This window comes from Geotrypetes seraphini, chromosome 9 (genome assembly GCF_902459505.1).
Source record: "Geotrypetes seraphini chromosome 9, aGeoSer1.1, whole genome shotgun sequence".
NCBI lineage: Eukaryota > Metazoa > Chordata > Amphibia > Gymnophiona > Dermophiidae > Geotrypetes > Geotrypetes seraphini.
Window position 1 is genome coordinate 15,498,167 of NC_047092.1, and position 15,222 is coordinate 15,513,388.

General features: G+C 46.8%; 1 protein-coding gene across 2 annotated transcripts in view; it reads left to right on the plus strand.

Annotated features, from left to right (window-relative positions):
- Positions 1-15,222, plus strand: part of TMEM209 (transmembrane protein 209) — a 60,194-nt gene that overhangs the window by 10,077 nt on the left and 34,895 nt on the right. Inside the window, exons 2-5 of one of the 2 annotated variants that reach the window (XM_033959089.1) lie at positions 1,663-1,721; positions 2,631-2,762; positions 4,208-4,452; positions 13,940-14,144. In XM_033959089.1, coding sequence (XP_033814980.1) covers positions 1,663-1,721; positions 2,631-2,762; positions 4,208-4,452; positions 13,940-14,144 — 641 coding nt within the window. The remainder of the gene's footprint in view (positions 1-1,662; positions 1,722-2,630; positions 2,763-4,207; positions 4,453-13,939; positions 14,145-15,222) is intronic. The other variant, XM_033959090.1, reaches the window with a different exon arrangement.

Consider the following 15,222-nt stretch of genomic DNA (forward strand, 5'->3'; position numbering starts at 1 on the left):
GGTTCGGCCAATCGGTATTGCGAAATCTATTTGCTTAAATTGCCAACTTCCCTCCATCCCTCTTCAGTAAGCTTGGAGGTCACCCACATGTGAGAATATCATGCCTGCTTGTCCTGGGATAAAGCACAGTTACTTACCGTAACAGGTGTTATCCAGGGACAGCAGGCATATATTCTCACAACCCACCCACCTCCCCGAGGTTGGCTTCTTGGCTAGTTAAGTGAACTGGAGACCACGAGGGGATGCACCCCCTAGTGGAGCAGGAAGGCACGCATGCGTGGAGCAGCAGAGCAAACTTAAATCTTCAATCAAGTTTGCTTGAAAATGCTTCCGCATCGGGGCTCCGTAGATGACGTCACCCACATGTGAGAATATATGCCTGCTGTCCCTGGATAACACCTGTTACGGTAAGTAACTGTGCTTTCTCTCTATAATGCTATAGAAAGTGGTGCTTGTAAGGGTAAATAGAGTAAATTATTTTCTCATATGGACTGTAATTTTCAAATTAAATCCTCTGATAGTACAGGATTTACTTGAGTAAATCCCCACAATTCAAAATTGCCCTCTCTTTCAGCTGGTAAGTGTGCTTGTGCTGTTCTGATGTGTGGATACTTTGTAGCATGGATAAAAGGGTGGCCTAGGAAGGGAAAAAAATATTCCAAGGATTTCAAACGTCCAGCATGCACTTTTATACCAGTTGTGTTTGCTGGTTTTGAGAATTAACTTGTAGATACAGTAGTTCAGTGTTTTCAAAGTCGATCCTGGAGGACCCCCTTGCCAGTCAGATTTTCAGGATACCCACAATGAATATGCATGAAATAGATTTGCATACACTGCCTCCATTGTTTGCAAATCTTTCATGCATATTCATTGTGGAAATCCTAAAACCCTGACTGGCAAGAGGGTACTCTAAGACTGACTGGGGTAACACTGGGGAGACTTTGGCACTGTGATTAAAGTTATAGCCTCAGTACCCTGGTGGTGTGGGTTCAAACCCACGCTGCTCCTTGTGACCCATGGCGAATCATTTAATCCCACCATTGTCCCAGGTACATTAGACAGATTGTGAACCCACCAGGATAGACAGGGAAAAATGCTCAAGTACCTAAATAAATTCATGTAAAACCGTTCTGAGCTCTCCTGGAGAACAGTATAGAAAAATGAATAAATAGTAGACCAGCAGGCTAACTGGGTAATTCACAAATTGCCCTCGAAAGGTGTGTGGGGGCGGGTAACCCTTTTGTTGTGTATATGAAGTTTAGCATGTGCATCTTTGCATGGGGACTCTGTATGAAACAATAGCCTGAGCACTTTAATGATGTTTGGTTCCTTTAAAGCAGGGATTCTCATCCCAGTCCTCTAGAGACACCAAGTCAATCAGATTTTCAGGATACCCACAATGAACAAGCATGAGATCTGTATGCAAATCTAGTTCATACATATTCATTATGAGTATTCTGAAAACCCTGATTGGCTAATTTTGTCTCGAGGACTGGGTTGAGAACCCTCTACTTTTTTAAAGGGAACTAGGAAGTAAATGAATCCACAGATAGGAATGCAAAGAATATCTTGGGCATTCATTCTGGACTAAATTAATTTCTTAAATATTTTGGCACTTCCTTCTACTCTTTTTCATACCTGATATCTTCTGTTTTAAAATAGGACTGGTAAACTGATAAGCACATACTATAACATTACTTACTGGCCTCTCTGGTACATTGGTGAGTATTGTTTTGATGTTGAACCATGTCAGATTCACTTGCATTATTTTTGACAGTATTTGGTCATGTTAGTGCTGCTTATAACATTCTGAATTAGTCTTTTTCCATCATCTACAATTTCACATGAAGAATACATCCCCCTCCTAATGTACTTTCCTTTTGTGTAAATCTTTCCTATTAATTATTGTATTCCCCCCTTACTATATGTATAATAATGTCTTCTCCTAGTCTGTGAATTAGTATTTGATATCCCTAATTTTAAAACTTTTATTTTTCATTGTACACCGCTTAGATATTAATTAAGTGGGATATCAAATTTTAAATAAACTTAAAATTGTTAGTGTGATGCATACCAAAATAAGATTTTCAATATGTCTAAATCCAATTTGAGGGAAATGTCAAAAAATCCAGTAGAGAAAATAACCATTCTGAAACCAGAAAAAGTCTTATTTTTTTTTTCCAGAAATGGCCATTTCCTAGATGTTTGTCCTCAGTGCCTCTCTTTTTGAACCAGTTTTGGAAAAAAAACCCCAGAAAATAACATTTAGAACTAAAGGAAAAAGAATGACATACTCGTGTTTTCTGGCAGTATTACCTACTAACTAATGCGGAAGAGCTTCTTACTGTGAGTCGGAAAGTAAATGCTCCAATGCTCATTTAATTCCAAGGAGCATTCACCTTGCTGGCCCGCTGTAAGAAACTTCTCTTTTGTGGTTTACTAAAGCCCAGCAAAAAGTAGGTAGAATATCTAGACAAACTGTATAGCAGAGTTCTCCTTTTCTTGGTTCTTTTTACTAATATTTACAAAAGTAGTCGTATGAAGTTTCAGTGGAAAACTGGTTTGCTTATTTAATTTGAATAATGTACAGTATATATATATATATATTTTTTTTCTTATATGTTTTTCAGAATTGGCTCTTGCATCTCTGTTCAGCCTGAATGCTTTGTTTGATTTCTGGAGATACTTCAAATACACAGTTGTTCCCACTAGCATGGTTTTGAGCCCCTCGCAACAGTTACTTTTGGGGTTGCCTGACTCATGTAAGTAACCAGTCAAACTTTTCCTATCACTCTCCCTCCCACTAATGCGCCTTCTCTGCTTCTGCCGCCACTGTCATCAGCACACCCCCTGCAATAATTGAATATTAAACTTTTTCTAAGAATATTATTATTCCCCTGTTTCGCTCCATGGTGCGACAGTATTGCGTTCAATTCTGGTCGTCTTATCTCAAAAAAGATATAGTGGCACTAGAAGAGGTTCAAAGAAGAGTGACCAAGATGATAAAGGGGATGGAACTCTTGTATGAGGAAAGACTAAAACGGTTAGGGCTCTTCAGCTTGGAAAAGAGACAGCTAAGGGGAGATATGATTGAATCCTGAGTGGAGTAGAATGGGTGCAAGTGGATCGATTTTTCATTTTGTCAAAAATTACAAAGACTAGGGGACACTCGATCAAATTACAGGAAAATACTTTTAAAACCAATAGAAGGAAATTTTTTTTTTCACTCTGAGAATAATTAATCTCTGGAACATGTTGCCAGAGGATGTGATAAGAGCGGATAGTGTAGTTGGTTTTAAGAAAGGTTTGGACAAGTTCCTGGAGGAAAAGTCCATAGTCTGTTATTGAGAAAGACATGAGGGAAGCCACTGCTTGCCCTGTATTGGTAGCATGGAATATTGCTACTCCTTGGGTTTTAGCCAGGTACTAATGACCTGAATTAGCCACCGTGAGAGCAGGCTACTGGGCTTGATAGACCATTGGTCTGACCCAGTAAGGCTATTCTTATGTTATTATTTTAAAAATACCTTCAGCTCACCCCCTCCACTCTAACCTGACAAGAAAGGCAGCATTCCCCCTCCTTCCCTGAATAGGCACCAACCCCCTCCCGGACCCACAGGAAAGACCCCATGCCTACCTTGTTTCCCTAGTGATCCAACGGCAGCGCTGGGTCAGGTACAATCTTACTCGCTCCCGCCCATGCTCTGTCAGTGACAAAAATAGCAACAGAGACTTCCAGAGCATGGGTGGGAGCGAGTAGCATTGCTCCTATCCCAGCGCTGCCGCTGGATCACCAGGGAAACAAGGTAGGCATGGGGTCTTTCCTGTGGGTCCGGGAGGAGATTGGTGCCTATTCAGGGAGGGAGGGGGAATGCTACCTTTCCTTGTCCGGGGGTGTGTGCAATGAAGGTATTTTTTAAAATTCGAAATAATGTACAATCATCCGGATTTTTAATTATCTGGACTACCCTCTGCCAAGGTTAGACCAGAAAATCGGTGTACAAACAGGCAAAATATTCCAAAAGTCAAGAAATGTACTTGGACCAAACATTTCCTTCATCTTGTCTATTCGAATGGAAGAAAGTGCTTACCTTCAAAATCTAATATTGTATGAATTAATTAAAAAGGTTTTTCTAAGTCTTTATTTATAATTGAAGAGTTAAACTTATCCAAGGTACTGTGTTTTTTTGTTTTGGTTTTCCTGCAGCATCTGTGCCTGCAACTCCTCCATGTGAGCTAACTACCAACAAAGTGCCATCCTCCACCCCATCTCCTCCTCTCCAGGGCCAGAGTGTGCTGAGCTACAGCCCATCCCGTTCCCCCAGTGCCAGCCCAAAGTTTCCCTCCAGCTGTATGACTGGTTACAGCCCTCCACTACAGGCTCTGTCTTCTGGTGGCACTTGCTCGTTCAGTACTGCAGGACACTATTCACCTGGCAGCAGCTTTAATAAGGTAAAGGCAGCACGATGAGTTGGTGATCCTCTTGGTTAATTCTTCTTTCCATAACATAACATAATAGCAAATTTCTAGACCGCATAACCCTTACTTCAGTGCGGTTAAAGAAATATGCTATGGGAAAATACAGGAATAATATGATACAAAAATTTAGTTAACCAAGAATTTTGAAAAAAGAAAAGTCTTTAAATGTTTTCTGTAATGTTCATAAGATGTAGATCTAATCAATAATGGACAGAAATCTTTGTTGTAATAAGCTGCTTGATAGGAAAGACAATGCCCATGATGTTTCTTACTTTTACAACCCTCAGCCGAAGGGAACATAAATAGGGCATGAGATTTTCTACTCTTCTCATGTGCCATGATAATGAATCTAGCAACAAGATATAATGGGGCAACGCCAAAAGCAACTTTATAATATAAGCATCCCAACTTAAAGATCACCCAGGCCTCCGCCGGGAGCCAATGCAGCTCACAATAATAAGGGGTCATGTGGTCGTACTTCCTCATACCTTAGATCATTCTCACTGCTGTGTTCTGAACCAAGGTCATCTAGCCAAATTTTTCTTAGTACTTGTCAAATGTACAATGTTAAAGTAATTTAGAATACTCAGAAGTAATGTCTGAACTAAGATTGTAAAAGCAGTAGCATTAAAGTAGGATCTGATGGTACGTAATTTCCATAAGGTATAGTAACCTTTTGAACCAGTACGTCTGTCTGATTTTTCATGGTCAAGCACTGATCAAAAACAACTCCCAAGATTTTCATTGTAGGGCTTATTGTAAATGATACTGAATTGATCTTAATTATTGATTCAAGAATAATCTTTTGTGATGACACAGAAAATAATTTTGTTTTTTCCGGATTTTAATTTCAACTTGAATTCCTGCATCCAGGATTCTATTGTATTTAGCACAGACTCAATAAATTGAGTACTGTTTAATAACGTATTACAACATGGGATGATTATTGTAATATCGTCAGCATAGCTGAACAGCCTCAAGCCCAATTTACTCATCCAATAACCCAATGAAAAAAGGTACACTTTAAAAAGTGTAGGAGAAAGTGGGGAGTTCTGTGAGACTCCACATGGATTTTTCCAAATTACCGAGAGTGCATCCTTAAATTTAACCTGATAAGAGTCTTGATTCCAGGAGTCCTTTAAACCATGAGAATACTTTACCCTGGAATCCTAAAGAATCCAAAAATTCCAACAAAAAGAATAAAAAACTTTTGGGGCTGCAGTACAATATTATGTTGAGAAATGTTATACTATGCTAAATAAAAAAAAAAAAAAAGTTCACTTGTAGCATAGCTTAAAGCAGGGGTGTCAAAGTTCCTCCTTGAGGGCTGCAATCTAGTCGGGTTTTCAGGATTTCCCCAATGAATATGCATGAGATCTATTAGCATACAATGAAAGCAGTGCATGCAAATAGATCTCATGCATATTCATTGGGGAAATCCTGAAAACCCGACTGGATTGCAGCCTTCGAGGAGGGACTTTGACACACCTGGCTTAAAGTAAGAAAACTAAGAATCTGGGTGCTCCTTCAAGTGTTTAAACTTATTTAGCTTTTCTGGACAACAATTCAATCAAGGTCAGAATCGGTGAGTCCCAGGATGTCTGAATCACAATCCAGTTTTTTAGACACTAAGCTGCTCCTCTTCTGTCTATTTTTTATAGAATCCAGTATTTCAACTTGGGCACCTAATTTTCAATTAACTACTCATAATTGGTTTTAGACGTACGTGCCAATATTGGTGCCGATTAAGCCTACTTATCAATTAGGCGGCCTTTATAGAATCGGGGCCTCAATGCCTCCCATTGATTTCTTGTTGACATACTGAAGAGCTTCAGTTGCGTGGTGCTCTAGTATAGTGAAGCACAACTTGTTCTGTTTTCATGTGCTGGTTCAGGGACATAATCTTGAGATCCTGGATTGATCTGTTGGAGCTAAAACAGGGGGTCTCAACCCAGTCCTCAGGACACACCCAGCCAGTCAGGTTTTCAGGACAACTACAATAAATATACATGAAAGAAATTTGCAGGTACTACCTCCGTTGTATGGAAATTTCTCATGCATATTCATTATGGGTATCCTGAAAACCTGACTGGCTAGTTGCATTCTGAAGAACTGGGTTGAACACCTGGACTAAAAAAGAAAGCTAACAGGGAAGACCCAATTTCTCCATCTGAGGAGAGACAAAGAGTTTAGGGCTCTTCAGTTTGAAGACAACTAAGGGGGATTTATGATAGAGGTCTACAAAATCTTGAGTGCACTGCAGTGGGCAAACAAAAATAGTTTCTTTAGCACTCTCCAGACCAGTAGAGGTTAACTTTACGAATGGGTATATATCTAATCATGACCAGCAGGTGGAGACTGAAAACAAAACTTTGGGACAGTATATCCTAGCCCCTCCTCTCTATTTCCCTCAGTCTTCTTTCAGTCTCCAGCAGGTGTTGAGTGATCTGTACCCATCTCCCTTGGTAGGGCTGTTGGAATTTGTTTAAGGTGTTTTTTGTCCCTGTTTTTAGCCGGACGGAGCTTGGACGGACTCTGTTTGGGGGTTCGTCCGACCTCGGGGGTGTCAAACCCGGCGGGTCACGAGCGGGGTCCCTCCCCCCACTTCCTCCACCTCCCCACATTTTTTTAGAGGAGCCTCAGCAATAAGCCTTGCCCCCTAAATCAAGCAAGACTATTGCTTTGAGAGCCTGTGGAGTCTGTTCTGTAAAAAAAAAAAAAAAAAAAAAAATCCTGAGGTAGTGCTGGTCTGGAGGGTTGTATCCCTTTAAGAAAACTGTATTTTACTGTATTTTTTCAACTAACCGGCACTTTTTTACAGCTAGGTCGCGTATGGAGCAATGAGCACTTCTAAAGGGAAAAAGTGCTCATTGTGCTCCAGACGCGAGGCACTCGCGGCCGGCCTGTGCAAGCGGTGTTCAGGCCGGGGCGGTGGAGGAGCTCCGTCGGCAGCGGCTGCAGGCGCCCAGAGCTCCCCGCCGATGGTGCCTCGCGAGTCGGCAGGGAACGGTGGCGAAGCCCGGTCTTCTCCGTCCGCCCACGGAGGGAATCCCCAGACCGCCGACGGTCGGGTTGTAGAGGATTCCCTCTCAGCTGATTTTTTGACAGCTGATGCCGGCTTGCCTGCTTTAGCGGCTGAGACTATTCAGGTTTCTCAGCCGCTTCAGGCTATGGAGGGAGCTTTTTTGGCGGGAAAACCGCCATCTTCTCTGTCTGGCCCCTCCATTTTGTCTTCCACCTCAGGTGACCTTCCCCCTGTTTTGACTATGCAGGGGCAAGGTTCTGCTGGGTCCCCTGCTGTGGCAGGGAGTCCCTTGGGACCCTCGGGGGGGTTTTCTCCTGATTTTTTCTTTTCTTTATGCAGAGCCTATTTTCAGGCGGCTGGGGGTCCCGGTTGCGCCCAGGGGGTCTCGGGGGGTGGTTTTTCCTCCGCGCTTCCTGCGGCTTTGCCTCTTTCGTCTGGCGTGACGTCCCCTCCGCCGCCTACCTTGTCCAAGCGTCCGCGGGTGTCGTGGGACGAGAATTTGTGGTCGGAGGATCGGGTCGGTTTGGAGGAGGACCTGGACCCTTCTGAGGAATTCCAGGACTCTCTGGAGGGGACGGAAGCTGGCGGCGGGTTGTCGGATTTCCCGTTCTCCAGTGACGAGGCGTCTGTGGTGCGTCTTTTTCAGAAAGATGAGCTGCCTGACCTTATTCAGCAGGTTTCTTCGGTCTTGCGTTTTGAGGACGCGCCGCCGGAGACTCCGCGTGTGGGGGACCCCCTGTTGCGGGGGATCCGTTCCGTTTCCCGCTCTTTTCCTATGCATCAGGATATTCGGGATATTATTCTGGAGCAGTGGAAAACGCCGGAGACGCCGTTTCGGCTGGCGCGCAGCATGGCTCGCCTGTATCCCATTCCTGAAGGGGATCGGGCTACGTTAGCTTCGCCGGTCGTGGATGCGGTGGTCTCGGCGATTTCCAAGCGGCATACCGTGCCTGTTGAGGGCGGTTCTGCCTTGCGAGACCCTGAGGAGCGCAAATTGGAGGGCCTCCTTAAGCAAAATTTTCAGGTCTCGGCCCTTGGGGTCCAGGCGGCTATTTGTGGGGGACTGGTCGCTCGCGCCGTGTTTCGGTGGGCGGAGCGGGTCTTGGATCGAGAGTCTGACGACTGGTCTCTGGTGGATCAGGAGGTTGCGAAGATTGAGATGGCGGCCTCATTCCTCTCAGATGCTCTCTATGACTTGGTGCGGAGCTCGGCTAAGTCTATGGCTTTTGGCGTGGCCGCAAGGCGTGTGTTGTGGCTGCGCGCTTGGGCGGCGGATGCTGCGTCCAAAGCTAAGCTTACTAAATTTCCCTTTCGGGGGTCGTTTTTGTTTGGAGAGGACTTGGATAAGTTGATTCAGACTCTGTCGGACTCGAAAGTTCCCCGTCTGCCGGAGGACCGTGCCCGCCCGGCGTCTCGGGGGGGTGCGGCCCGGGGGCGTTTGCGGGATTTTCGCAAGTATCGCCCGGGGCGTGGGGCTGCTTCTTTCCAGTCTCCGGGTTTTTCCCGGGGTCGGTTCTTCCAGCGCACGCAGCCCTTTCGGGGGGCCCGTCGGGGGGCAGGGAATCCCTCCGCCGGTTCCCCCGCTTCCCGTCCTGCACAATGACGCCTTGCCGGCGCCCCCTTTGGTTCCGGTGGGGGCCCGGCTGCGAGATTTTTTCCCCAAATGGGCCGAGATCACGTCCGATCAGTGGGTCCTGGAGGTGGTGCGGGACGGTTATGCCCTGGAGTTCGCCCGCTCTCTGCCGGATTTTTTCCTCGCTTCTCCATGTCAGACTCCGGTGAAGACGCAGGCTTTTCGCCAGACCCTTCAGCGCTTGATAGATCTCAGGGCAGTTGTTCCGGTGCCCCCTCCAGAGTGGGGCACGGGCAGGTACTCCATTTACTTTGTGGTGCCCAAGAAGGAGGGGACTTTTCGGCCCATCCTCGATTTGAAAGGGGTCAACAGGGCTCTCAAGATTCCCTCTTTCCGTATGGAAACTCTGCGGTCGGTCATTCTGGCGGTTCAGCCGGGGGAGTTTCTCACTTCTCTCGATCTGACGGAGGCCTACTTGCATGTTCCCATTCGGGCCTCTCATCAGCGTTTCCTGCGCTTTGCGATCTTGGGTCGGCACTTTCAGTTCTGTGCGCTTCCCTTTGGGCTGGCCACGGCTCCGCGGACGTTCACCAAGGTGATGGTGGTCGTCGCGGCAGCCTTGCGGTCGGAGGGCATCCTGGTACACCCCTACCTGGACGACTGGTTAATTCGGGCAAAGTCGTTGCAGGAAAGTTCCCGGGTTACTGCTCGGGTGGTGGAGTTTCTCCGGTCGCTGGGCTGGGTGGTCAACCTTGCCAAGAGTCGGTTGGTCCCGGCTCAGCGTCTGGAGTACCTAGGGGTGCTGTTCGACACCTCCTTGGGGAAGGTCTTCCTCCCAGAGGGCCGGGTGAGCAAATTGCAATCTCAGATTCGCCTGCTTTTGGCGTCCCGGTGTCCTCGGGCGCGAGATTTCCTCCAGGTCTTGGGGTCGATGGCGGCGTCCCTGGACGTGGTGAGGTGGGCGCGGGCCCACATGCGTCCTCTTCAGTATGCTCTGCTCCGGAGGTGGTCTCCCCAGAGGCACGGGATGGATGTTCCGGTTCCCCTACGAGGCTTGGCGCGCTGCAGTCTGCGTTGGTGGCTCCAGACCCCTCACCTAGTTCAGGGGGTGGGTCTGGATCTCCCGCAGTGGACGGTGCTCCTGACGGATGCGAGTCTCCTGGGTTGGGGGGCTCAGTGTTTGGGTCACTCAGCTCAGGGCACCTGGTCCGCGGAGGAGGCCGCCTGGTCGATCAACGTGTTGGAGACCAGAGCGGTCCGTCTGGCGCTGTTGGCTTTCCACTCCCTGTTGCGGGGCAAGTCAGTCAGAGTGCTGTCGGACAATGCCACGGCGGTGGCTTATGTCAATCGTCAGGGGGGCACCAAGAGCACTCGGGTGGCGCAGGAGGCGGCTCTGCTCATGGTTTGGGCGGAATCCCATCTGCTGGACCTCTCGGCCTCTCATATAGCCGGAGTAGACAACGTTCAGGCAGACTTCCTCAGTCGTCACTTCCTAGATCCAGGAGAGTGGTGTCTCGGCGCCGAGGCGTTTCAGTTGATAGTGCAGGCTTGGGGGCAGCCCCTGATGGACCTGATGGCCACGGGTGGCAACGCCAAGGTGCCCCGCTTCTTCAGTCGTCGCAGGGACGGTCTGGCCGAGGGTCTGGATGCTCTGGTCCAGCCGTGGCCAACGGAGGGGCTGTTGTATGTGTTCCCTCCTTGGCCGCTGGTGGGCAGAGTGCTTCTTCGCATTGTTTACCATCCGGGTTTGGTGGTGCTGGTGGCGCCGGATTGGCCTCGCCGTCCGTGGTATGCGGATCTGGTGAGGCACCTGGTAGCGGATCCTCTTCCTCTGCCTCTCTCGGACGACCTTCTGAGGCAGGGTCCCATTCCCATGTTCGACCCGTCTCCCTTCTGTCTTACGGCATGGCTCTTGAAAGGGGTCGCCTTAGCAAGAAGGGATATTCAGACAAGGTGATTTCTACACTGTTGGGGTCCCGGAGGCTTTCTACCTCTCGGGCTTATGTGCGGGTTTGGCGTCTCTTTGAGGAATGGTGTCGGGCGCGGGGAGTGACCTCTTTTCGCGCTTCTCTGCCTTCCATTCTGGAGTTTTTGCAGGATGGCCTGGATAGAGGCCTGGCTTGGTCTTCTCTCCGGGTTCAGCTTGCGGCCCTGTCGGCTTTTCGAGGGTTGGTGTCAGGTCAGCGTTTATCGGCGCTTCCTGATGTGACTCGGTTTTTGCGGGCGGCCAAGTTGCTTAGGCCTCCCCTTCGGCCCTCGGTTCCCTCTTGGGATCTTAATCTGGTTCTCTCTGTTTTGGTGCGTCCGCCTTTCGAGCCCTTGGACGACTGTTCTTTGAAGGACCTTACTTTGAAGGCGGTCTTTTTGGTGGCCATTACTTCTGCTAGGCGTGTTTCTGAGCTGCAGGCTTTCTCTTGTAGGACTCCCTTCTTGGAGTTTTCTAGGGAACGGGTCGTCTTGCGGCCTGTTCCTTCCTTTCTGCCTAAGGTTGTTTCTCCTTTTCATGTCAATCAATCGGTGGTTCTCCCGGTCTTGGGTAGTCGGGAGGGCTCTTCTGAGCAACGGCAGCTGCGCAAGTTGGATGTCGGTCGGGTCCTTCGCTCTTATGTGCAGCGGACCCAGGAATTCCGGAAGTCCGATCATCTCTTTGTCCTCCTGGCGGGTTCTCGTCGGGGAGCTGGCGCTTCTAAGGCTACTATTGCGCGCTGGATCAAGGAGACGATTGCTTCCGCTTATCTTCTGAAACAGCAGCCGGTTCCGGAGTTTCTCAAGGCTCATTCCACACGGGGTCAGGCGGCTTCTTGGGCTGAGTCGTCGCTCGTGCCCCCTGTGGATATTTGTAAGGCTGCGGTTTGGTCCTCCTTGCATTCCTTTGTCCGTCATTATCGGGTTGATGTGCAGGCGCGTCGGGACGCGGTGTTCGGTGAGCGTGTGCTGGTATCGGCCCTTCGGGGGTCCCGCCCGTGAGAGGGACTGCTTTGGTACGTCCCATTCGTAAAGTTAACCTCTACTGGTCTGGAGAGTGCTAAAGAAGGAGAAATTAGGTTCTTACCTGCTAATTTACTTTCTTTTAGCTTCTCCAGACCAGTAGAGGTCCCCACCCTGTCTGTTGTTGTTGTTGTTGGGGCTGTTGCGCGGGCAGTTTTTGGTTTTTGCTGCGGGTTCTAGTATTTTTCTAGGGCCGGGGAGAATTGAAGAACAGCGGCTGTGGCTCGGCTGGCTTAGCTGGCGAGCTGTGGGGACATTCTTCCTTCGGGAATTTCTCTTCTGCATTTTCCAACAGCATTTTGGGTTTGTTACTTGTTACTCCTTTCGGAGTATTGTTTTTTCTCTCTGTTGTTTTCCAGTTCTTGGTTCTGCTTGGCTATTCGGCAGACTGAGGGAAATAGAGAGGAGGGGCTAGGATATACTGTCCCAAAGTTTTGTTTTCAGTCTCCACCTGCTGGTCATGATTAGATATATACCCATTCGTAAAGTTAACCTCTACTGGTCTGGAGAAGCTAAAAGAAAGTAAATTAGCAGGTAAGAACCTAATTTCTCCTTACTCTTTGAAAAGTAAAAATAAATAAACTGGGGTCATTTAAAACATGTGTAGACTGAAAAATTGCAGGCAGACCTTAGGAAATTGGAAGACTGGGTGTCCAAATGGCAGATGAAATTTAATGTGGACAAATGCAAAGTGATGCACATTGGGAAGAATAACCCAAATCATAGTTACCAGATGTTGGGGTCCTCCTTGGGGGTCAGTGCCCAAAAAAGATCTGAGTGTAATGTAGACAACACGCTGAAACCTTCTGCCCAATGTGTGGTGGCAGCCAGAAACGAGATTATTATAAAAGGAATGGTAAACAAAACTTAAGAATTTTATCGCTCCATGGTGTGACCTCGTATTGCATTTAATTCTAGTCACCTTATCTTAAAGATATAGTGGAACTAGGAAAAGTTCAAAGAAGCGACCAAGATGATAAAAGTGGATGGAACCCCTCTCGTATGAAGAGGTTAGGGCTGTTCAGCTTGGAAAAGAGACAAACTGAGGGGAGATATGATTGAAGTCTACAAAATCCTGAGTGGTGTAGAAGGGTACAAGTGGATCAATGTTTTACTTCATCAAAAATTACAAAGACTAGGGGACACTTGATGAAGTTACAGGGGAATACTTTTAAAACTAATAGGAGGAAATATTTTTTTTTTCGTTTAGAGAATAGTTAAGCTCTGAAACACATTGCCAGAAGATGTGTTAAGAATAGTTAACGTAGCTGCTTAAAAAAAAAAAAAAAAAAAAAGGTTTGCACAAATTCTGGAGGAAAAGTCCATAGTCTGCTATTGAGACAAACATGGGGGAAAGCTGCCGCTTGCCTTGGCTCGCTAACATGGAATGTTGCTGGTTAGGTTTTTGTCAGGTATTCAAGACCTGGATTGGCCTCCATGAAGACGGGATACTGGGCTAGATGTACTAGACTGCATAAAGGGTGGTCTGACCCAATAAGGCTGTTCTTAGGGAACACACAATGATATTACATGGTAATATATTTTCAACCGATAAGATATTATTTTTTCACTTAATGTGTGGATAAGCTCTAGAACTCATTGATAGACGATATAGAAAAGCAGATAATACTGTATAGCTGTATTAAAAATAAAAAACAAGTTTGAGCAATTTCTGAAGGTTGTCTATTAACTGTTAACCCCAAGGATCTCAGGGTCTACCTTGAAGTTTCATAAAATTGTGCCACTGTTAGGGATTTTGCCAGATACTTGTGACATGAATTGGCCACGTGTGGAAATTAGATACTGGGCTAGAGGGACCTTTTGGGCTGACCCAATAGGGCAATTATTTATGCTTTCTATTTCCCTTTCCTCAGATAACGAGCTACAGTCAATCTCCTGGCTCCACTCCACACCCCTGCAGTATTGGTCCTGCAGAAACCAGTAGTTTGAGATCACGATACCGTACATCACCATCTTTATATGCCTCTCCCACTGGTAAAGAAGATTATATGACAGAGCTGAAATCATTAGACAGCTTCCTTCGTAGTGAAGAGGAGAAGCAGCGTCGTGTTCAGCTGGGTAAGGAAGAAGTTGAGAGAATCAGGCCTAGATGCACTAAAGCCAGCGATCGCCGCTAAACCTGTTTTAACAGCTTTAGTGGCAATCTCATTCACTGACCCAGTGCAGAAAATGGCTCGCCGTGTAGTTTTCTGCACGATTGCTCATTCCATGATCCGACCATGCAAATAAGTTCATTAATATTGAAATGTAAACTAGTAGAGCGATTGATGCTCTAACATGGCTTTTTTTAACGGGCACAGATGCTGTGCATGTTACACATAAGGTAGCTACAGTTTTATTGAAGGTTACACCTCTCTATACCTTTTTGAAGCTTGAAAGTAATTTGTTTTGCTTCAATTCCATTTTCCTGGGTCTAATTTAACTATGGCTGTCTGCACGTTACAATCGACAGACTACAATGGACTGAATATTGACCCCCCCCCCCCCCCAAATGTTTTTAGTGTGTTTCTTACATTACGGGTATGAATCTTACCTCACATTTGTTCTGCAATATTCTGCTCAGTAGAATCTGTGGTTGTTGCAGAGATAATGGTCAAAATTCTGTCCTTTGAGAGCTGTGAACATTAGATAATCCCAACACCTGTGAATCTAATCTAGTGCAAATGTATTGACTATGCATGGTGTTATGGCCTGACTTTTCCATAGAGAGGACTATTGTTGAAATGACTGAGGAGGTGTTGGGGAGCACCAGAGAGCAAATAAAAGGCTTATCCCAGGACAAGAAGGCAGCATATTCTCAACAGTGGGTGACTTTGCCGACGGAGCCCTGTAGCGGACAGCCTCGAAAGCAGACTTGCTTGAAGATCTTTGTAAGAGCTTCCGAGTGCTGCACTGCGCATGTGCGAGTGCCTTCCCGCCCGAGTTAGGGCGTGCATCTCCTGTGAGGTACCTCAGTTCAAAGTTTTCCGCGGAGCCGAGAAGTCCTCTTCACTTCAGCTCTGCAGCCTTCGTTGCCTTCTCTCACCGCAGCTTTCTTATTTTAGTTAGTAGCTGTATTCGCGTTTCTTTTAATCTTTCTTTTCTTTAAAAAAAAAAACACACCTTATTTTTTCACTTTCTTCCGGCCAGGGGCCTT